General features: G+C 41.1%; 2 protein-coding genes across 2 annotated transcripts; both read left to right on the top strand.

Annotated features, from left to right (window-relative positions):
- The first annotated feature begins 1177 nt into the window (after positions 1–1177).
- On the top strand, positions 1178–23431 carry LOC108833023 (acid beta-fructofuranosidase 3, vacuolar-like). Its single transcript, XM_056996096.1, has 8 exons — positions 1178–1541; positions 1957–1965; positions 3550–3794; positions 3961–4578; positions 4667–4797; positions 13726–14004; positions 14089–14176; positions 23210–23431. Exons 1-8 carry the CDS (start codon positions 1178–1180, stop codon positions 23429–23431), a joined length of 1956 nt encoding a protein of 651 aa, XP_056852076.1.
- LOC108833024 (uncharacterized) lies at positions 11619–13110 on the top strand. Its single transcript, XM_018606475.2, has 2 exons — positions 11619–12809; positions 12889–13110. The coding sequence occupies exons 1-2, from the start codon at positions 11660–11662 to the stop codon at positions 12960–12962; spliced, it is 1224 nt and encodes a 407-aa protein (XP_018461977.2). The 5' UTR covers positions 11619–11659; the 3' UTR covers positions 12963–13110.
- Positions 23432–24385: the final 954 nt, after the last annotated feature.

Raw genomic sequence — 24385 nt, forward strand, 5'->3', positions numbered from 1 at the left:
TTTATGTGGCAAGGAGGTAACTTATATACATGTTCTCTCTCTTTTTTTTTCTTTATACAGTTGGTGACTTGAACCATTTGATATTTGCTCCTCTCACCTCAAAAGGATCTCAGCAGTACCGCTCCCTCACTGTCCCCAAACTCACCCAGCAAATGTGGGACTCCCAAGACATGATGTGTGCTGCTGACCCAAGGCACGGGGCGTTACCTCACAGCTTCTGCCATATTTCGTGGTAAGATGAGCACAAAGGAAGTCGACGAAGCAGATGATGAACGTGCAGAACAAGAACTCTTCCTACTTTGTTGACAGTCTGTGACATCCCTCCCACCGGTCCTGAAGATGGCATCCATTTTCATTGGGAACTCAACATTGAGATGGAGTTCACAGAAGCAGAAAGCAACATGAACGATCTTGTCTCAGAGTACCAGCAATACCAAGTGTGTGTGCAATAGTTAGGAATATATAAACATATCAAGAGTGAACTAATTAGCTTTTTTGTATCATCAACACTTAAGAACTCATAATTAAGTAACACCATTGCACACACTTTTGTTATAAGAATCCTTAATTATTTAAAAAATAAAAAATAATATTAAACTAATCCTAAGGATTCCATCCACAAATCCACTATTGCACATGCTCTAAGAGGTGGGTTCCACAGTTTTTATAAAAACTGTGTCTTCCGCGTCTTATATAAGGACCGAGTTTAAGTTAGTTCTTCCACTGTTCGTGGATCCCACTGACACGTTGTAGTCTTCGAATTTTAATTTTTTTTTATCAGACAAAAAAAATCAAACAAGAACCTGCGCAGAATTAATCATGTTCTTAGGGCATTTACCAACTATATTTAGTAGTAGGGAGGCGGAGTATAAAACCCATCATAGTATATAGTTATTAAATTAAACTATTAACTTCTAATCTGTAGATATGAACTTCAATACATTATACATACAAAAACTACCGAACCTCAATACATTATATATATACAAAACTACAGCTCCAATTTGCCGACCCAATCAAGTTATCTCTCTTGTCTATCTACCTATCTGAATCAATATTTTTATATTTATTTTCAGATTTGTTTTTCTTTTTTTTGGGGGGTTGATTTTTATTATAAATAGGGCTTGCCACATTCTGTTACAATCACAAAATCTAAAGATAACAAAACAGAACAGTAATGGCAAGCTCCGAGTCTCTCTTGCTGGTCAGTTCCCAACAAGATTCATTTTCCGATTCAAGTTCCAACTCGATCTCGGAGACAGTCCGGAGAAGACCCATCAAAGTCTATTTCGCTGTCTGTTCCGGTTTTCTATTGGTCGCTTTGTACGTTGCTTTTGTCGTCACAGACGGTTCCACACCTAAAAATGGCACAAATGATGAAACAATGGCGGAGACTCGTGCTCGTTTGGCCGGCGTGTCCGAAAAGAGGGTTTGGAATGTTTTCGATGATCGGAATGGAGAAGCGTTTGCATGGAACAACACCATGTTGTCGTGGCAACGAACGGCATTTCATTTCCAGCCCGAAAAAAACTGGATGAACGGTATTAACAACAAAGCTTGGTTTATTAATTATATATAAAATTATAGCTAAAATAGTCTTTTTAAAAAATGCTTCCACTTTTTCCCAAACAACATCGAAGAATGTTTGTATTCTTTGTTTTTCTTTAGGTATTTAAGTTCCATAACGAACACAAGTTAAGAGACATAGTAACGGAGCAAGGAAAAAGAAGTTAAGAGACATATAGTTATTTAGTTAAGCAACTCTGATATCCAATATTTACAATTTCAAATACGGAGAATTTTAATAGTAATCAAACAATTCATTGTATTTCGGTTACATATAGAAGATATATCATTTCATTTTCTTATTTATTTTATCTTTTATGTTTCTTGTTTTTTGTTTCCCCATTCGATGGCGTATTGTGAATGGCAAAATTTCTGATTCTTCGTCTGCAGATCCTAATGGTAAGCTCTAGATCCTACATTGAAGTCTCCTTCTATTTTTGTGCTTTTAGAAGTTTACATATTTTTCCTTTGACCTTATAATTTTTCATAAAATGGAAAACTTATTATCAGAAATGGATATATCTAAAACCCAAAAATATTGGTAAATGGGCAACAAGGCACGTCGATTGCAGACCACAACTGATAGTATCATTATTACAAAAATATCTCACCAAAAAAAAAATTATTAAAGAAACTAAAAAAAGAAAGAAGAGAATTATCAACAATATTGAGGGACTCTTAATAATGAGCTCCAGTTGCATAACTAAGTTACATCCGAATTATTCTTAGGTTCACCCGAACCTCAAGGTTCACCAACCAATAGTGTTTGAGTATTTGATATTTGACATCTTTTAAAAAAGAAAACAAAATTTAATTTCCAAACTATATTGTATTTTAAAAATAAAAAATATAAATACATAAAAAATAGTAATAGTTACAAAAAATAAATACATTAATATTATTAAGCTTTTAGTAAAATATTAAATCCTATACTCTAAATACTAAACCCTAAAATCTTAGGTAAATCCTAAACCCAAAAATTTTAGATAAACCTAAACCTTTTTATAAATCCTAAACCCTAAATCACATATATTAAAAACTAAATCATAAAACACTAAACCCTAAATCATAATCACTAAACCCTAAACCATTGGGTAAACCCCGAACCCTTGGATAAATCATAAACTCAAACATTATATATTGGTCGGTGAACCTACAGGTTCATGAATTATCCAAGGGTTCGAGATTTACCCAAGGGTTTAGGGTTTAGTGATTAGAATTTAGGGTTTACTGTTTTTATGATTTAGGTTTTAATATTTATGATTTAGGGTTTAAGATTTATCAAAAGGCGTAGGGTTTACCTAAAATTTTTGGGTTTAGGATTTAGGGTATATGTTTTAGGATTTAGGGTATATGATTTAGTATTTTAGTGAAGGCTTAATAATATTAATTTTTTTTTTGTAACTATTACTATTTTTTATGTATTTAATATTTTTTTTATTTTAATCTAATTTGAAAATTCAATTATGTTTCTTTTTTTTAAAGATATCAAATATCAAATACTTAAAAACTATTGGTTGGTGAACCTAAAGGTTCAACATAGGGGGTGAACCCAAGAATAACTCATATTAATATATTAGTTTTTAGAAAACGATTTGAGTAAACTCATCAATAGTATTGCTCCTATATCACTGGAACAAACCATTGCTTGCCCATTATCGTGTGTTGAGATATTATTTTCTGGTCTGATTTAACTCGTTTTACCAACCCAGTAATCTTTGGAACATCATACTTTATAGGGGTGATATATTTAGTAACACGTGATCAACTATATAGATTTATGCTAATTTTCTAGATGCTAAATATATATCTGTTGATTTTATATATCTTAAACGAAAATTTTAGACATTGTCTTATTATGGCCCAACTATACATTATGATAAAGTTTGACCTTTTGATCAAAAAAAAAAAAAGATAAAGTTTGACCTTTTCTGGTCTCTATAATTTAATTATTGAGAAACGGAAGGTTAAACAGCTGTCCAGGTCCATTGTTCTATAAGGGCTGGTACCATTTCTTCTATCAATATAACCCAAATGCAGCCGTGTGGGGTGACATTGTTTGGGGTCATGCCGTGTCAAAGGATCTTATACACTGGCTTCACCTCCCCTTCGCCATGGTTCCTGACCGATGGTATGATGCTAACGGCGTTTGGACCGGTTCGGCTACTTTCCTTGACGATGGTTCTATTGTCATGCTCTACACTGGTTCCACCGTCAACTTCGTCCAGGTTTTGATTTTTGAAGATCCTTATCTTTGTTAACTAAGTCTTTGATTCATAATGCTTTTGAATTTATATCAGTTACTCTTTTGATATACTTATGAGAGCCTAATATAAAATATATATAATTCTTTGATAATTTTAAAATTAATTATTATTATTATTATGCATTTAGGTCCAAAACCTTGCCTATCCTGAGGACCCCAATGATCCACTTTTGTTGAAATGGACTAAGTTCTCTGGCAACCCGGTTCTCGAACCCCCTCCGGGTATCGGTGCTAAGGACTTCCGTGACCCAACAACTGCGTGGAAGACATCAGCTGGCAAATGGCGGATCACTATTGGCTCCAAAGTCAATAGAACAGGAATATCTTTGGTTTATGACACAGTCGATTTCAAGACCTACGAGAAACACGATATACTGTTGCACCAAGTCCCAAACACAGGAATGTGGGAGTGTGTTGACTTTTATCCAGTCTCAAAGACTAAACACCATGGTCTTGACACTTCGGTTAATGGACCGGACGTTAAGCATATCGTGAAGGCTAGCATGGACGATACTAGAATTGACCATTATGCCATTGGGACATACCATGATTCTAATGGAACATGGGTCCCGGATAATCCTTCGATCGATGTCGGGATCAGTACCGGTTTGAGATACGATTACGGTAAATTTTATGCATCCAAGACATTTTACGATCAACATAAGGAACGGAGAATCTTATGGGGTTGGATTGGTGAATCTGATAGCGAAGCAGCTGATGTACAGAAGGGTTGGTCTTCTGTTCAGGTTTGATTTCTTAACCTTACGTGGTATGAAAAATAGGGTTTTAAGATAATACTTCCTTGTTGTCTAAGTTAGGCTTTCAATTCGTCATGGAGTCCCGAGAACTGTTCTCTTGGACACAAAGACGGGGAAGAACTTAATCCAGTGGCCAGTTAAGGAAATCAAATCTCTAAGATTAACAAGCAGGAAGTTCCAAAAGAAGGTTAGACCAGGGACAGTGGTTCCGGTTGTAAGCTCAAGGTTTAGAGCACTTGCGTGAACAACTGAGCGATGTGCTACACGAGTGGAATCGTGTGTAACATGATTCTTTGGAGAGGTTATGAGACAATGACGTGTCGGACGCTCATTGGCTGGAGTCGTTACTTTGGTGCAAAGTAAAGAAGATTTGGTGTTATCGCAATCTTGGGAAAGAAGATATTGTGGGAGGCGTATATAACTGAATTACCTTGGGTAGATTTAGGTTACGCGTTTTATGAGAAAAGCTTGAGCAAGAGGTGTGTTATTGTCAAGTTCTGGTTAGGTCGAAGTTCGTGTGTGAACAGTTCGACTATCTCGAGTTAGAGAGATTAGAAGCTGGTCCGTCTCTAGTCGTGTGTGACTGAGTGTAAATCGGATTAAACAGATCTAGGGAGATTGTTTAAAAGGTTTCTAATATACAAGGAAAGTGTTCTTGAATCTCTTGTTCTGTTCCTTGTACTAGTTGTCTCTGAACTTTCATTTGGTATCAGAGCGGGAAACCTCTGTGGTATCTACTACTACTAACAGGTTGAGATCCTGCGAGTTTATGGACAACATGAAGGAACTTGTTACTCTACAGAAACCGATCATCCTCGATGGATCCAACTTTGGGCATTGGAAAGCTAGAATGCGACACCTAATACGAGGGATTGATGAGGATGCTTGGACGGCAGTGGAAGATGGCTGGTCTGTCCCTACCGTTCTTATGGATGATCAAACCCTGAGTCCCAAGACCAAAGACAAATGGACTGACTCTGAAAAGGCTGCATCTAAATTTAACTCCAAGGCACTTACTGTCATCTTTGCTGCAGTTGACCTGGAACAGTTCAAAATCATCCAGGGGTGTGAGTCAGCTAAAGAAGCATGGGATACTCTCGTTAATCACTTCGAGGGTAACACCAGTGTTAGAAGAACTAGAATTGATCATCTTGCTTCAAGATTTGAGAACCTTAGGATGGAAGATGATGAACCAATTGATGGTTTTATCTCAAAGATCAGTGAACTAGCCAGTGAATCATCTGTCCTCGGGAAGAAGTATGAGGAGAAGGACTTAGTTAAGAAACTGCTGAGATGTTTACCACCACGTTTCGAAGCATACAAAGCAGTTCTGAACATTGCTGTTGACACTGATGAGATGAAATTTGATCAACTATCTGGCATCCTGAAGGTTCACGACCTTGAAAAGTCTGATCGTTTGGCGAGCACTCAGAAGAGCATTGCATTCAAATCTGAATCAAAGGAGGATGACAGAGTATCAAAGATCGAAGAAAATCTGGGATTGATGGCACGAAACTTCAATAAATTTGTGAAGCGTATGGAAAAGGGTGGAAACCGGTCAAATGGACGCTTTCACAAAAATGAGTCTGATAGAGGAAGCTCACAACACTCAAGACAAGATTCATCCAAAAGTTCTAGAAGGAAGGATCTGCAGTGTCACGAGTGTGAAGGATATGGCCACTTCCGGAACGAATGTCCTCTAGCCAAGAGAAGAGAGCTGAAATGCATTGAGTGCAAGGGAATTGGACATACCAGAAGTGAATGTCCTAATACCTTGAAGAAGGATAAATCCTTAGCCTGCTTCAGTGACACCGACTCAGAAAGTGACAGTGACGGTGAGGAGATGCATCTTAACTTCATGGCGCTGATCGGAGAAGAAGAAGAAAAGATATCCAACGACACAGCAGTCGTAAGTGATGAAGAAGAAGATGATGAGCTTATACATGATTTGGAAACAGGGTACAAAACTCTGTTTGACAAATTCGCTGAACTAAGTCACGAGAATCTACAGTTACTTAAGGACAAGGCGATGCTTAAGGCGCAAGTCAATATACTGGAGCTGGATCAACCCTCTGTGGAAACTGCGAGTCACTCAATCATCAACGTAGCTGATCAGGAGATATTAGCTTTGAAGAGAGCTATGACTGAGCAAGCAAGAACACAGAAGCTAAGTGAGACAAGGATTGATGAGTTGAGAGATCTACTGGTTTCAGAGATTGATAAGAACAAGTTGCTGGAGTCCCAACTTTCTGAAAATCTTAAGAAAGTCAAAATGCTCTCATCTGAACAGCTAAACTTGATCAATTCTTACTTTGGGACAATCTCCGAGTGCTAACTGGGGCTTAGGATTTCAAGGCTCTACATCAAAGTCAGCTGTAATTGGAGAACACACAGTTTTTGTGAAAAGTGCTACAACGGAGGAAAGAAAACTGGAATCTGAGACAATCAAGAGAACAGCTGAGACGACACTGAAACCAATAGCAGAAATGCGTGTGACTAGAAGACGAGGCAATGGGTGCCAATTTTGTGGAAAACGTGGACATCATGTCAGATACTGCTACCGTCGTCGTCAACAGTATGAAAGAGCCTGGAGAATGAACGTATGCTTTGTGGAGCCATCAGCATATGGACATGTCTGGATTGCCAAACGAGATCTCTATCCAAACTACAAGGAAGCTTCGCAGACTGTCTTACATTCTGAAAATGCTGTGCTACACACCAAGTCTGAACAAGAAATTGTCTGCAATCTCACCGTGATGCACAGTATAACCAATATGACAAGCAATGTTGCTTTCACAAGCACCGAAGATAACAGTCAGGAAATCACACCATGGTACTTTGATAGTGGTTGTTCCAAGCACATGACTGGGAGACAAGACTACATCGAGAAACTTGAGTGCATCAAAGGAGGCAAAGTGACTTTTGGTGATGGAGCTCAAGGAAAAATTTGAGGTGTTGGCGTTCTTGAGAGACCTGATCTTCCTAGACTTATCAATGTGTATTATGTGGATGGACTCAAGGCCAATCTTATCAGTGTAAGTCAACTCTGCGATGAAGGACTGGAAGTTATATTTAACAGCAAGGAGTGTCGTGCAGTTGATGCTAAAGGAAACATAGTTCTATGTGGAGTTCGTTCAGGAAATAACTGTTACATGTGGAAACCCTCACATACCCGTCTTTCGGCTAAGGAATCAAAGATTGATCTCTGGCACAAGAAACTTGGTCATATGAATACTAATGGTCTGACAAGACTAGTGAATGCTGAAGTTGTACGTGGAGTGCCTGATCTGGAGAGTCAGACTGATACGGTGTGTGGAGGATGTTGCCAGGGTAAACAGATCAAAGTCCAACACAAACAGATTGCTGAGATTCACTCGAAGGGAGTTCTGGAACTGATTCATATGGATCTCATGGGTCCAATAACGCCTGAAAGCATTGCTAGAAAGCGCTATATTCTCGTTCTAGTTGATGACTTCTCAAGATATACCTGGGTTGATTTCTTGAGGAACAAGTCTGATGCTCTTAAGAGCTTTCGCATCTTGGCATTACAACTCAAGCAACAGAAAGGAGGTATAGTTCAGATCAAGAGTGACCATGGAGGTGAATTCCAAAACGAGCAGTTTGATCAGTTCTGTCAGAGTCAGGGGATTCGCCATCAGTATGCAGCACCGAGAACCCCACAGAAAAATGGAGTTGTCGAAAGGAAAAACAGAACTTTGCAAGAGATGGCCCGAGCCATGTTGTGTGGTAATAATGTCCCGTCTGGATTCTGGGCAGAAGCAGTAAGTACCGCTTGCTATGTGATCAACAGGGTCTATGTGAAACCTAAGACGAAGACTACACCATATGAGATCTTCAAAGGAAAAACTCCTAATCTGAGTCACATGCATGTGTTTGGTTGCTTATGTTACATTCTGAATGATAAGGACCACTTAGGAAAATTTGAAGCCAAGAGTGATATTGGGATGTTTCTTGGATATGCAACTAACAGCTCAGCTTACCGAGTGTTCAACAAACGCACAAAGTTGGTTAGTGACAAGATAAATGTTGTGTTTGATGATAGTGTTGGATTCTATCAAGACAGTGTAACACAAACCATCGACTGTGTAACACCATCTGTCACAGCACCGGCAAAAGCACAAATCAAGGACGAGTCCGAAGAGGAAACTGAGCCAAATGCAATAAAAGTTGATCTTGATCAGGCTAAAGTTCATAAAAATCATTCAGCTGATGATGTGATTGGTGGTGTGTTTGATGAGAGAGTCACACGCAAGAAGCAAATCGATTTTAAGGAGATGGTAAAGCTGGCTTGCTTTGTAGTCAAAATGAACACAGTAGAATGTTTCGTCTCCTTGATCGAACCAAAAAATCTTCAGGAAGCTCTGGATGATGAATACTGGACAGACTCAATGCATCAGGAACTAGAGCAATTTGAACGATTACAAGTGTGGGAGTTAGTTCCAAGACCCGATGGAGTTAACATCATTGGAACCAAGTGGATACACAAGAACAAAACTGATGAAGAGGGCAATGTTATCAGGAACAAATCGAGGCTTGTAGGGCAAGGATACTCTCAAATAGAAGGTGTTGACTTTGATGAGACCTTTGCACCAGTCGCAAGACTTGAGTCAATCAGATTACTGTTTGGAATGGCTTGCAATCTCCGAATCAAGCTCTACCAACTGGATGTCAAGAGTGCTTTCTTGTATGGAATCTTACAAGAAGAGGTTTATGTGGCACAGCCAAAAGGATTTGAAGATCCTCACTTTCCTGACTATGTGTATAGGCTCAAGAAAGCTCTGTATGGACTCAAACAAGCACCACGCGCCTGGTATGAGAGACTGACTGAATTTCTTATCAAGGCGAGATTCCAACGAGGAGGAGTTGATAAAACCCTGTTCATAGGAGAAAAAGGCAATGATATCCTGATTGTTCAAGTGTATGTCGATGATATCATCTTTGGTGGGACATCTACATCGATGGTAAACGAGTTTGTTCAAACGATGACGAAGGAATTTGAGATGAGTATGGTTGGAGAGCTCAGCTACTTTCTTGGACTACAAATCAAGCAACAGTCGGATGGCATTACTGTCTCTCAGAGCACTTATGCTAAGAACCTTATCAAGAGGTTTGGGATGCAAACAAGCAAGGTTGCTCGCACTCCAATGAGCACAACAATGAAACTATCAAGAGATGAGGATGGAAAGTCTGTGGATGAGAAACTATATCGAGCTATGATTGGCAGCTTATTGTATCTCACGGCAAGCAGACCCGATATATGTCTCAGTGTGGGCATCTGTGCACGCTACCAAGCTCGACCAAAGGAATCACATATGAATGCTGTCAAACGCATCATCAAATATGTGAAAGGTACGTTGGATTTTGGACTTCATTATACATTTGAGACTAATGTGAATCTTGCAGGTTTCTGTGATGCTGATTGGGCAGGTTGTTTGGATGATAGACATAGCACGTCTGGTGGATGCTTCTTTCTCGGAAATAATCTGGTTTCATGGCACAGTAAGAAACAGAATTGTGTGTCTCTGTCAACAGCCGAAGCAGAGTACATAGCCTTGGGAAGCTGTTGCACACAATTACTTTGGATGAGACAGATGCTAGTAGACTACGGTATCATTTCTGATCACATGCTAGTCCACTGTGACAATATGAGTGCCATAAATCTATCCAAAAATCCTGTTCAACACTCACGTACCAAACATGTGGACTTCCGACATCATTTTGTGAGGGAGTTGGTTGAAATGAGAATTGTGATCCTTGAGCATGTATCAACTGAAAAACAACTGGCGGATCTCTTCACCAAGCCATTGGACTACAACACCTTCCTAGGTCTCAGGAAGGCGTTGGGAGTTGTCAATCTCTAAATGAGTCCTATGCGAGAAGAAGGTACCTGTACATATACTTGGACTACACACAGTGAACTCATCGCAACACAAACACTTTGAACCACCAAGCTCTCTCTGGAAAATTGGTTACTTCAGTTCCTTCTGTCACACTCATTTGTCTCAAACATGAAAGTGAGTACTTGTGTCAAACGACTAAATCGATGTGTAACACACTGAATGAGTAAGCAAGTAAAAGGCCTGGCGTGATGGATACTCGTGTTGGAGCTGGGTGTTACCACACTTTGACTTTGAGTTCGATCACTGTCCTGACTAGGCAGAGACGACATCCTTCTTTAGGGTTAACTCAATCGGAGCAGGATGTTATACCATTTTGCCTCTGGTCTCGATTATTAACTCGTGAATATTGATTGATTCTCTCTTGATGAACAACTTAAAATGGACTGTCGAGTTGAAGAGACAAATGTAAGGCCTGGAATGACAGACACTCGATTTGGAGCTGGGTGTTACCACACTTTGACTCTGAGTTGATCACTGTCTTGACTAGGCAGAGGTGATATCACTCTCTAGAAGTAGCTCAGTCGGAACAGGCTGTTACCCCACTCTGTCTCTGGTCTAGATTCCTACTTCACCATATTGAGTGATACTCTCTTGGGACACGAGAAGGAATAGTGCATCGAGTAGAAGAGATGACCACACAAGACACCTAAAACATGGTTCCAAGACCAACACAGATGAGTGTTACAGTGGAGCTTGGTTCGACTGATAGACTTGAAAGGACTTGAGTTGTGTTCACTGATTTTACTCCATGAAACTTTTGGTGCTAAGCTGTGTATGGTTCAATGGTGTCTGGTATCTTTCTCTCGAACAAAAGGCATAAGAGTGTGCCTTGCTGGTGTGTTTAATAAATGGTTGGTTGTTGCTCAGTTGATTAGCTGCTTGTGGAGGTACAATTCAAATCTCTTTCTCCTCCCTTACATCTTATAAGTGTTGTCGTTCCACTTTTGGTTACATGTTCTTATGGGTTTTAAAAAAAATGAAAGATTTCTTATGTTGGTTTGGGCTGAGCTTGGGCCTTTTGCCATAAGCAATACTAATGAATGGTTGAGTGTGTTAGGTTTTTTTTTTTAAAGGCAAAAAGGCTTTTTGTGTGCTACCTCTCTTTCTTCTTGGCCGACACATCTCTCTCTCACACTCCCAAAGGCGACATGCAACCTGTGCGCAGAAGCTCGCGACTTCGAAGCTCCGTTGCAAGCTCCTCCGGCAATCAGTCATCCTCAGAGCCTCCCGCGACTCGAACAAACTCATGCAAGCAAGCTCGTCGGCGCACCAGATGCACTCCACCGCCGGAACCATCTGAAGAGGAGGTCGAATCTCTGTCCGAAACCAACGCCTCCGACGAGGACTCCGGTGACTCTGATGCTTCCATGGAAGAAAACTTTCTTCCTCAAGAAACGAGATATGAGGCGAGCAGAGCTACTTTTCAGGCTCTCTACCAAGCTAATCCTCAGTTTCTCCGACCAACGAAACCTCCTCGGTCTGCTCGATTTGCGACGTCTGCAGCGCTAGCACGGTATCGGGATCTGAAGGAGCGAAAGTTTGTGGATCATCAGAGCCTGACTCTTACTGATGAGAAGCTTGCAGACATTAAAAAGGTGATACTTCATTCCGGACTGATTTACGCTGTCATTGATGCTGATGCATATCAGCCGGCTGTGGTTCGTGAGTTCATCGCAAACATACCTGATGCTGTCAAGCGAGGTGATGGGCTTGGTGTCTATGTCCGTGGATCGCTCGTTGATTTCTCTCCAGAACTGATCAACACGATGTACTGCATTCCTGAGGTTGCGGAGGATCCAGATTGGCTTCATGAGGATATTGATAAAGTCTGCAGCTTTCTCAGTGGAGAACGAGTCAATCGTTGGGAATGCATGGCCTCTAAGTATCCCACTCTTACAAATCAGGTTCTGTATAAACTCGTGTGCTCTAACTGGCTTCCTACTATGAACTGCACATCCATGAATCAGGAGCGGCTCAGGTTCATCTACATGATGTATCACCATCGTGGATTCAACTTTGGGAAGATTGCGTACAATCAGATTCTGACAATGGCTGGGAAAACCGACAAGGATAAGAAGCGTCGGATCATTTTTCCCACTCTCATCCAGCAAGTGTTGCTTTTCCAGCGTGTGGTTCCACCGGATGATCATGATGAAGAAGAGACTGGATTTCCTAAAACAGTGGTCAAGGATGGAAAGGCAGGGAGAGGATCAGGTGCTGATTCAAGTCATCCAGATCTTGCTGACGACATTGACCGTGCCATTAGTGCTCTTAAGGCCATCCGTATTCGTCTAAGGAGTAAGCGTATCCTATTGGTTGTTGAGTTAGTTCTCTGAATTCTTAACATGTGTTTTTGTCTGTATGTGCAACCAAGCAGGGGGAGATTACACGGTTCAGGAGGCTTCGCAATCACAGGCAGCAGATGAAGATGCAGGAGAAGACAGTGGCTGATCAAGTGTGATAGGCATCTCAGCTTTTTGAAGGCACTCTTGTGTCTTTCGTGGCTTTCTGTTTCATTTTTCTCTATCGGTGTTGTATGAATCAGAACTTATGCTATGTGATGTTTGAACTCCTTGCAATCTTATGAATCTATCTTTGATGATTGATCTTTGTGCTATTGTGAGTGAGTGTCATGAATTCTGGTCTGGATATCTTGGTGTGTTCGGTGTGAACTGATCTTTTTGCAGGATGCTTGGGTTGTCACATTCAGACAAAAAGGGGGAGAATGTAAGCTCAAGGTTTGGAGCACTTGCGTGAACAACTGAGCGATGTGCTACACGAGTGGAATCGTGTGTAACATGATTCTTTGGAGAGGTTATGAGACAATGACGTGTCGGACGCTCATTGGCTGGAGTCGTTACTTTGGTGCAAAGTAAAGAAGATTTGGTGTTATCGTAATCTTGGGAAAGAAGATATTGTGTGAGGCGTATATAACTGAATTACCTTGGGTAGATTTAGGTTACGCGTTTTATGAGAAAAGCTTGAGTAAGAGGTGTGTTCTTGTCAAGTTCTGGTTAGGTCGAAGTTCGTGTGTGAACAGTTCGACTATCTCGAGTTAGAGAGATTAGAAGCTGGTCCGTCTCTAGTCGTGTGTGACTGAGTGTAAATCGGATTAAACAGATCTAGGGAGATTGTTTAAAAGGTTTCTAATATACAAGGAAAGTGTTCTTCAATCTCTTGTTCTGTTCCTTGTACTAGTTGTCTCTGAACTTTCACCGGTCGATGTTGGTCCCGCCAGTCAGCTAGACATAGAGGCTGAGTTCAAGATCAAAAAGGACGATCTCGAAGTAATCTTTGGAGATGACTCTGTGGAGGACGACAAGGAATTCAGTTGTGGAAGTAGCGGTGGAGCCACCGTACGTGGGGCTTTAGGACCTTTTGGATTCTCTGTTCTTGCTGACGAAAGCTTGTCGGAACAAACTCCGGTTTACTTCTATGTGACTAAGGGGAAAGACTCTAAACTCAAGACTTTCTTCTGCACTGACACCTCAAGGTAAGCAATTCTTGTTTAACATATTAACCAATCAACAAGTTTCCTTTTAATCATATATTATTCAAAGTAACTTTTAACCTATAGGTCGACCATGGCAAACGATGTTGTGAAACCAGTATACGGAAGCTTCGTACCTGTCCTAAAAAGAGAGAAATTGACCATGAGAATCTTGGTAATACACTATATACTTAAAAACCTATTAATAAATCTTAGTATTTGAAGGTGTATGGGAAGACGATGCTGTAGCAGAGCTGAAGTAGTTCATGAAGTGTGACATGAACTACTACATCAGAGAGGTGGTTCGTGAGAAGCACGTATCAAGACCGATGCATTAAAAGAAGATTTAATGAAGAGGAACATTAAAGGAAGACTTGAAGAAGAAGCAATCGATCTAAAGAGAAAAGGAAGATTGGCTTATTCGCTGAAGTAGAAGAAATGGAAAGTTTCCATTGAGTAGATAGATTAGATCTAGGGCTTCCTCAAAGATATAAAAAGGAAGCGTTGGCACTGTGTTGCCGGTTAACACACAGGGAGAGCTTTTAGCAATAGAGAGTTTTGTACGTCCTAAGAAGGAGAAGCAAAGCATCTAGGGGTTAAGAGCTTAGGTGGTTCAGAGTCTGTCTTAGATCTCTGAACGAGTTGACTAGCAAACAAGTCGAGGTTTGTCTTGAGCTTGTTTGTTTTATTGCTTTTAAGAAGAACTTGTAAGAGCTTTTGAAAGAATAAATATAGTCGTATTTCTTGGATTTGAATAACCCTGTACTACTGTGTGTTCTACATAGCGTAGCTTGCTTATCTTACATTAACAATTGGTATCAGAGCAGGTATCTGTGCTTTGTTATTTAAACAGGTAGATCCTGCGGAGTAAGATGGATAGCTATCGCGAGTTGGTGATAAGTTCCAAGGTGATCCTTGAAGTAGGAAACTATGGATTCTGGAAGGCGCGCATGAAGGCTACAATCAAGGGTATTGACCCATTGGCGTGGAAAGCTGTGGAATCTGGTTGGAAATCACCTGTTGCAAGAGCCGAGGATGGGACAGACGTTCCAAAACTGGAGGAGCTCTGGACTGATGATGAGAATAAGATGGCTAAGTTCAATGCTCGTGCACTAACTGTCATACATTGCAGTGTAGCAAGGAAGCAGTTTGAACTAATTCAAGGATGCGAGGCAGCAAAGGATGCATGGGATATTCTGCAGAAGCATTTTGAAGGAACCTCAAAGGTTCAGAGTTCTAGAAAGGATATGCTTGCAACAAGATTTGAAGAGCTAAAGATGGAAGAGAATGAATCTGTTGGAGATTTCAGCTCAAAGATTAGCTCACTGGCACAAGAAGCACTTACGCTTGGGAAGAAATATAAAGAGAAGAAACTTGTGAAGAAGTTCCTGAGGTGCTTGCCGTCTAAGTTCATGGCATACAAAGCAGCTATGACCGTCTCCTGTAACACTGACGAGATGACATTTGATGAAGTGGTTGGAATGTTACAAGCTCATGAGATGGAAGTGGCTGGTGTGTCTGGTGGAATGAAGGAAAAAGGAATTGCGCTTGCATCAGTTGAAAAGGAGCATACGGATGATAACGATCCTGTGAGTCTTCTGGTCAGAAGGTTTGATAGAGCTCTACGAAAAGTGGAGAATGGGCAGAAGAAGTTTGGCCAAGGTAGGAAGACGTCTGAGCCAGAGAAGAACTACAGGAAGAATGATGCTAAGTGCTATGAATGCAAGGGGTATGGTCATTTTCGAACTGAGTGTCCCACTGTGAAAAGAAGAGAGATTCAGTGTCATAACTGCAAGGGATATGGACACACTCAAGCTGAGTGCGAGTCGGATGGTAGAAGAAAGCCAGAAAAATCCATGATAGGAATCAATGACAGCGAGTCCGACAGCGAAAGTGAAGAGGAAGTGAACAACTTTGTGGCGTTTCTAGGAATCGTGGAGTGTGACTCAGGATCTGAGAGTGATGCTGAGCAAGAAAATGACTTAGATGAAAGCTACAAGGAAGTTCGAGAGACGCTAGTGAAGCTGGGAACGGAGAATTTGGCATTGGCTAAAGAGAAGGCACGACTGGAAGTTGAAGTACAAGTGTTGAAGGATGACCTCAACAGAGAAGCTGAGTTGGCTAAGGAAAGTGTGAATCTGATCAAAGAAAAATTGGTTCTGTCTAAACAAGCGGATGAGCTCAGAGAAGAGTTACTGGCTGAAAGAAAGAAAGCAGCTGATCTTCAAGCTGAATTAGATCAGCAATATCGGAAGATTAAGATGCTCACGGGAACCAAGCAACTTGACAAGATTCTGAGCAGTGGAAGAACGGAAAACTCATTGATGGGACTTGGTTACACTGGAAGACAGAGTAGCTCAACAGGTACAACGCGCTTTGTGTCTGGAGGTTTTGCGTATCCTGAAGAAACTAAGACACAAACTACTCCAGCTCAGATGAGTGGATGTTTCTTCTGTGGGAAGTTTGGTCATTACAAGAGATATTGCTACAAGTATCTGGAACGAGTCAAACAAGTATGGAGACAACACAAGTTTTGGAGAATAGGGAAGACTTCTCGAGGCTGGATGAAGAAAACCGACTTGTATCCTAAGATAGTGACTGACCCAAGAAGTACCATACGATGTAACATGGCGCGAGTGTCAAGTGAGTCTGAATCTGAGGAACCATGGTACTTCGACAGTGGGTGCTCTAGACACATGACGGGAAACATTGAGTATCTAGACAAAGTGTCAAAGGTAAAAGGAGGAAAGGTAACCTTTGGAGATGGAGGCTGTGGTGTCATTCAAGGAAAAGGTACGACGTGTAACTCAGAAGTGCCAAAATTGGTGAATGTCTACTTTGTCAAAGGATTAAAGGCTAATTTAATCAGCGTGAGTCAACTGTGTGATGATGGACTTACCGTGTGCTTCTCAGCAATTGATTGCCGTGCTATAAATCAACATGGTGTAACAGTGCTACAAGGTGTGAGATCTGGCAATAACTGTTACATGTGGGAAAAGAAGGTCAAGTGCTTGTCAGCTCAAGGGAATATTGATCTATGGCACAGACGTTTGGGACATATGAACTTCAGGAATCTAACGAATCTAGTATGCAACGACTTGGTTCGAGGAGTACCCAAACTCAAGATCGATGACAAGATTGTGTGTGGTGCATGCAATGAGGGAAAGCAAGTCAAGATACAACACAAAAAGGTACCAGATGTTCAGGCAAAGGCACCATTGGATCTAGTTCACATGGATCTCATGGGTCCTATGCAAACCGAGAGTATCGGAGGAAAGAAGTACGTGTTTGTGCTAGTGGATGACTACACCAGGTTCACTTGGGTTCGTTTTCTCAGAGAAAAGTCAGAAGTGTCTGAGAGTTTCAAAATCTGGGCACTTCAACTCATAAATGAAAAGGGAGGAATCAAGAAGATACGCAGTGATCATGGAGGTGAATTCGAGAATGAAGCCATGACTACCTTTCTTGAATCAAGAGGAATAGCTCACCAGTTTGCAGCACCTTGGACACCTCAGCAAAATGGAGTGGTTGAACGAAAGAATAGAACTCTACAGGAAATGGGAAGAGCAATGCTCCATGGTAACAAGATAGCCAAGAGGTTCTGGGCTGAAGCACTCAGCACGGCGTGTTACACAATCAACCGTGTGTATGTTAGAAAAGGGACAACAAAGACACCGTATGAGATGTGGACAGGCAAAACTCCTAATCTTAGTTACTTTCATGTTTTTGGATGCAGGTGCTACATACTGAATGACAAGGACTACCTTGGGAAGTTTGACTCAAGAAGTGATGAAGGATTCTTTCTGGGTTATGCACAGTCTAGTTCAGCATACCGAGTTTACAACAAGCGGACAGAATCAATTAAAGAATCAGTTAATGTTGTATTTGATGATTTGTCTGTGGTTGTAGGTGATGACATGGGATCAGATGAAGAGGAAGAAGGTGGATCATCCGTAGCTGCTACTGAAGCCATTGAGGAAGGTCCGATCTCAGATACAGTACCGCAACCAGTGATTCAGCAAGTTCATCGCAATCATTCGAAGTCTGATGTGATTGGAGGGATTGAAGAAGGACGAAAAACGCGTGGAAAGGTGATCAACTTTAAAGAAATGGTGCAGTTTGCATGTTTCGTTTCATCAATAGAACCTAAGACACACACTGAAGCACTACGTGATGAATATTGGATTGTCGCAATGGAGGAAGAACTTGAGCAATTCACTAGGAACGATGTGTGGGAACTGGTTGTTAGACCTAAAGGAGTAAACGTGGTTGGCACTAAATGGATCTTCAAGAACAAGACTGATGAGCATGGAGAAGTAGTTCGTAACAAGGCAAGGCTTGTAGCTCAAGGATACTCGCAGATTGAAGGAGTAGACTTTGAAGAAACCTTTGCCCCAGTTGCAAGATTGGAATCCATTCGGTTGTTTCTGGGAATGGCGTGCATTCTGAACTTCAAAGTGCATCAAATGGATGTGAAAAGTGCCTTCCTCAATGGAGTCCTTCAGGAGGAAGTCTATGTTGAGCAGCCAAAGGGATTTGAGGATCCATTGCATCATGATTATGTGTACCGACTGAAGAAGGCACTATATGGGTTGAAACAAGCACCGCGTGCATGGTATGAACGACTCACAAAGTTTCTGTTAGAAGCAGAGTACATCAGAGGGAGTATAGACAAGACGCTGTTCTTCAAGGAAGTTGGAAAAGAGATAATCATTGTTCAAATCTATGTGGATGACATTATCTTTGGAGGCACGTCACAGAAGCTGGTAGATGAGTTTGTTCAGAATATGACTCAAGAGTTTGAGATGAGCATGTGTGGTGAACTGAAGTACTTTCTTGGACTTCAAGTGTCTCAGTCAGAGAAAGGTGTCTTCATTTCTCAGAGTGCTTACGCTAACAGTTTGGTAAAGCGATTTGGTATGGAGAACTCCAAAACTTCTAAGACACCCATGAGTACATCACTGAAGCTGGCACGAGATGAAGCAGGAGAAGATGTGGATGTCAAGCTCTATCGAGGGATGATTGGCAGTCTATTGTACTTAACTGCGAGTCGACCAGATTTGTCATTCAGTGTTGGTGTGTGTGCACGATATCAAGCTAAGCCAAAGGTATCACACCTGAATGCAGTAAAGAGGATCATCAAGTACGTCAAAGGAACAGAGAACTTGGGCGTGTATTACTCGAAGAATTCCAACAAAAACTTGGTGGGATACTGTGATGCTGATTGGGCAGGATGTGCTGATGATAGAAAGAGTACCAGTGGAGGATGTTTCTTTCTTGGAAACAATCTTATCTCGTGGCTGAGCAAGAAGCAGAACTCTGTATCACTCTCTACGGCGGAAGCAGAATATATTGCCATGGGCAGCTGTTGCTCACAACTTATCTGGATGAAGCAGATGTCAGCTGATTATGGAATGCAATCGGGTCCCTTTCTTGTGTATTGTGACAACAAAAGTGCAATTGATATCTCGAGGAATCCTGTCCAACATTCAAGGACGAAGCACATTGACATAAGGCACCACTTCATCAGAGAATTAGTTGAAGACAATCAGGTAGTAATCGAACATGTAGTCACTGATTTGCAGTTGGCTGATATATTCACTAAATCTCTCGAATTTAATCGATTTATCACATTAAGAAATGCAATTGGTGTGTGTAATCTTGATTGTTGAGTCAAGTTGTGCAGAGAGTAGTGCAGGTGCTGATTCGGGATGTACATATGATTCAGATTGGTTTTGGAACCCGAGAACGCTGTGGAAAAGAGTTGCTTGATATGCCGTCAATGTTGTAATGGTACATGTTTCACGTCAATCTGTGCCCCCCCCCCCTCTCAATAAAAGAGCCAGCAATGATACAGAAAGATGCTCAGAAAATAAAATAAAAAGGGTTTTGATACATTCATGATGGGAAACAACAGGGGTTTCACAGCACGAGAATAAAGAATGAAAACCGGCAACATTGATGAAGGCATATCAATGTGAAAGCTAGCCATAAAAAGACAATCGGCTGCACCAGAATATAAGATCTAGGAAGAGTTATATGTGCAGCTTGAATCAAGTACTGAAGCAACTCGTGAAGCACTTCACACAAATGGTAACTGAACTGAATTGATCTAATGCTGTACAGTAATCTTGATTCAGCCAATTGTGAGTTGTGACTCGTGTTTTATTACTATCTTGAAAGTCTGATGATACATTAATAATTCACGAATGTGCCTAATGATTGTGTGTTTGGATGAGAGAAATTAAATGTTGTAGGCATGCAAAGGAGAGGATAAAAAGTCAGGGACCAGATCTGCAATATCAGAAAAAGTTGATTCAGTTTTATTCCGTTAAGGGAAGTAGTGGGGAACAAGCCCTAGAAAATCTCCATCGTGCTTAAGAAGCTCAATCTTGCAGCCTCTCTTCATCTCTCACACGATTCTCATACAGAAACCGACATCTACCATGGTGAAAGCAAAGAAAGCAGCTCAACAAGCCGAATCATCCAAGGGAGAGGCACATGCAGCGCCTGAAGAAAGTCGAAGGTCACTAACTGATGGTGAACCTGAATCGCCTCCGCCGAGAAACGATATGCCCGTTTCTGATGTTCTACCTGAGGTTACTGAGGAGCTTGACTCGTTCAACACCGCGAATGAGAAAGCTGCTTCAGAGGATAGCGATGAAAGAACTCCGGGTCTTAGGGAAGAACCATCAGCAAAAGTGCCTGAAGCAGATCCGCAACCGCAACTTGGATCTCCTAATGCTGACATTCAAGATGTGCCGGTCTCTGATAAATCGTTGGAAGAGAAGGATGAGTCTCCTCTACCGCTGGTTGTCTTTGAAGACGAGAAGGAACAGAGTGGAGCCGAGGCTGAGTCAGGCAAGACGGTGGATGACGAACCCATAGATGTTGAAGCTTCACAGAAGGAAGTGAGAAAGAAACGAGTGCTGCAGCGATTAGGGTTGCGTTCCGCAAAACAGAGGAAGACAGGGGAGTCGAGTACACCAACTCAATCTCAGTTTCTCACACCAGAAGATGCAGCCAAGTCTCCATATTTGGCTAAGGAAGCAGGAGCCTCGCCTCAGCTGAGATCGAGAAGGTCTGGTGACAAAAGTGCTGAACCAATGTCTCCTCTCATCAAGAAAAGGTATGATCAGTTCCTTAAGCGTAAAGTACTTGCTGAGCGTTCGGTAGATATGAAGGAAGCTGATCAGTGGGGTTACTTGGCCGTTATCAAGAAAGGATCTATGGAATCAACTGTCTCGAGTCTTGCAGTGTATGTTGAGCAAGTTGTAGCTGAGTTCTATGCAGGTCTGCCGAGTACTAAAGCTGAAGCGGATGTTGATGAAGTGGTTGTCTCTGTGCGAGGACAAGAGTACAAGTTCTCACCTGCGCACATCAATAATGCCATAGATTGGGAACCACTTACTGAGGAAGAAGAGGAGGAAGCCGCAACGTTGGATGATATCTCGGTAACTGAGTTGGCTTCATTCATCACCGGAGATACAAAGACAGAATGGGATGGTCTCACTACAGCGGATCTTACTCCATGCTACGGGGCCTTGATGATCATAGCTGCATACAACTGGATTCCCTCGACTCACAAGACATATGTCTCACTTGAGAGAGCAAGGCTGATCTACAAGATGGCTCATGGAGTCCGTGTTGATTTGGGCAAGATGATGTTTAGACAGATTCTTAATCTTGGAGTGATTCAAGTCAATGATGCCCGCTGGTTGATCTTCCCTCGCTTGATCATGGCACTTCTTCAAAGTCAGCAGGCGGTTCCATCCCATCCCAGTGACAAGCTCCAACGTCCGGTTCTCTACAAGAAGGATAAACGAGTGGGCGAGATCTATGAGCAGAGACTAGCGAAAGGAAAGGGACCAGCTAAAGCTGAACCAAAGAGAAGCTCTGCAAGGACAACCCGTCAGGCATCTCCTGCTCCGATTCCTGCTCCACGAACTGCTACACCAAGCTCCAGAACTGCACCACGTCGTGTATCCCTTTATGAACTTGGATCAGTTGCCATCCCTCAAGGACCACTCAGCCGTGTTGATTTGCAAGTGGCACTACAGGACACAACACGAGCCCTTCAAGCGCTAGCTGAGATAGTTCAGGATCTTCAGAGCGCTGTAGCAGGTTAGTATCCCTATCCTTATGCATATGTGAGGTATTTTTCTTGGTGTTTTTAATCCGTGTGCTCACAAGCAGGGGGAGAAGAAGAAGACTAGGATGTAGAAGACCAAGATTGTGGGGGAGCTGTGTTCTGTTGCTTTGTTTTATGTCTATGTTATTTCAATTGCACCACTTGTTGCAATTTCTTGTTATTCATGTTTTCAGACTGGCTAAGGTTATGGGGGAGCATTTGCATATGCTATCTTTTGATATTATGTATTAATTTGCTTGAACCCGTTTTTAGGATAATATAAGTATGTTCTTAATTGTCTTGAGTTGGTTGAATTAATGTTTAGACATATGTACTGGTGCTGTTGTGTGTGGTTTGTTCTTGTCTTCTATCTCAGGTACTTGTGAGACGACGAATTAAAAAGGGGGAGATTGAAGGTGTATGGGAAGACGATGCTGTAGCAGAGCTGAAGTAGTTCATGAAGTGTGACATGAACTACTACATCAGAGAGGTGGTTCGTGAGAAGCACGTATCAAGACCGATGCATTAAAAGAAGATTTAATGAAGAGGAACATTAAAGGAAGACTTGAAGAAGAAGCAATCGATCTAAAGAGAAAAGGAAGATTGGCTTATTCGCTGAAGTAGAAGAAATGGAAAGTTTCCATTGAGTAGATAGATTAGATCTAGGGCTTCCTCAAAGATATAAAAAGGAAGCGTTGGCACTGTGTTGCCGGTTAACACACAGGGAGAGCTTTTAGCAATAGAGAGTTTTGTACGTCCTAAGAAGGAGAAGCAAAGCATCTAGGGGTTAAGAGCTTAGGTGGTTCAGAGTCTGTCTTAGATCTCTGAACGAGTTGACTAGCAAACAAGTCGAAGTTTGTCTTGAGCTTGTTTGTTTTATTGCTTTTAAGAAGAACTTGTAAGAGCTTTTGAAAGAATAAATATAGTCGTATTTCTTGGATTTGAATAACCCTGTACTACTGTGTGTTCTACATAGCGTAGCTTGCTTATCTTACATTAACAATTGGTATCAATACAATAATTTTATTCAAAAACAACTAGTTTAATTAAATGTTGCTAATTTAAAATCATTTATAGGTGGATCATTCGATAGTAGAAGCATTTGGACAAGGTGGAAGAACATGTATTACTTCAAGGGTATATCCAACAAAAGCCATCTATGGAGCTGCGAAGCTATTCTTGTTCAATAACGCCATTGATGCGACTGTCGAGGCGTCTTTTAAGGTCTGGCAAATGAACAGCGCTTTTATTCGTCCTTACTCCACTGCGGACGATCTCGGTGGTTCTTCTAGCACCTGATTATTATCTACAAAAATTATCCTCTTTTTTTCTCTCTAGTATTTTGATTGTTATTATATAATAATGGGTATGTGATGATTCATCATATGATATGAGTCACGAAAATAATAATGAAATTTAGTTTTCATTTTATTTAAGTAAAATGGACTGCGTTCATTGGCTGCTTCAGTTGTAGAATACGAAAACCCTTTGCTTATACTATGAACTAAAATCATTGAAGGCAAAATAATTTATTTTAATTAAGTTTTTAACAAAAATCAAATCCTAAGGTCAACTACTGTTCTGGGATATAAAGTATTTATACCAAAAATTAAGGGCCTCAATGACTCATGGTTTTGGAGACTATGAGCTATGATACAACAACAATGAAGAGATGACCTCATCTTACTTAAGTAGATTAGTTACATGAACGAGCAACCGTGTCATGCAGGTATTCACCAGTAATACGCACCATCTGAATTTCATGAAATCTTAAAGTAGTATAATGAAATTATGAGAACATAGTTTTATTAATATCAGTGCTTATCGGAGTAAATCTGATCACAAGTACTAATAATTATATTGACAATGGCTACTTTCTTTTAATCAAACTTTTTTTTCTGCCTAATAATTGATTTTCTTGTCGAAGGACAAGATTCTCTGTTTCCATAGCGCCTAGTTTCTTGGTGTTTTGCTGCAGCTGCTTGGAGTGTTCTCCAACCTGATCTTTTAGGGTTTGAACTTCTTGGAGAAGTTCGTGACCTCCAAACATGGTCTCCTAAGCTTTATGGAAGTCGGTGATCTGACTCTGAAGGGTTTCGAGTCGGTTGAGGAGCTCGAGTTCCCTCGGGGTCATCTCGGCTTGATTGGCGTCGTCTTCTAGTGTCATCGTCACGTAGTTGGTTTACTCCCCTCCTTCTAGCGCCAAACTGTTATGATATTTTGTGTAGGGTCGTTTTAGTAGTACGGAACATT

The sequence above is a fragment of the Raphanus sativus genome, unplaced genomic scaffold, assembly GCF_000801105.2.
Source record: "Raphanus sativus cultivar WK10039 unplaced genomic scaffold, ASM80110v3 Scaffold0125, whole genome shotgun sequence".
Lineage (NCBI taxonomy): Eukaryota > Viridiplantae > Streptophyta > Magnoliopsida > Brassicales > Brassicaceae > Raphanus > Raphanus sativus.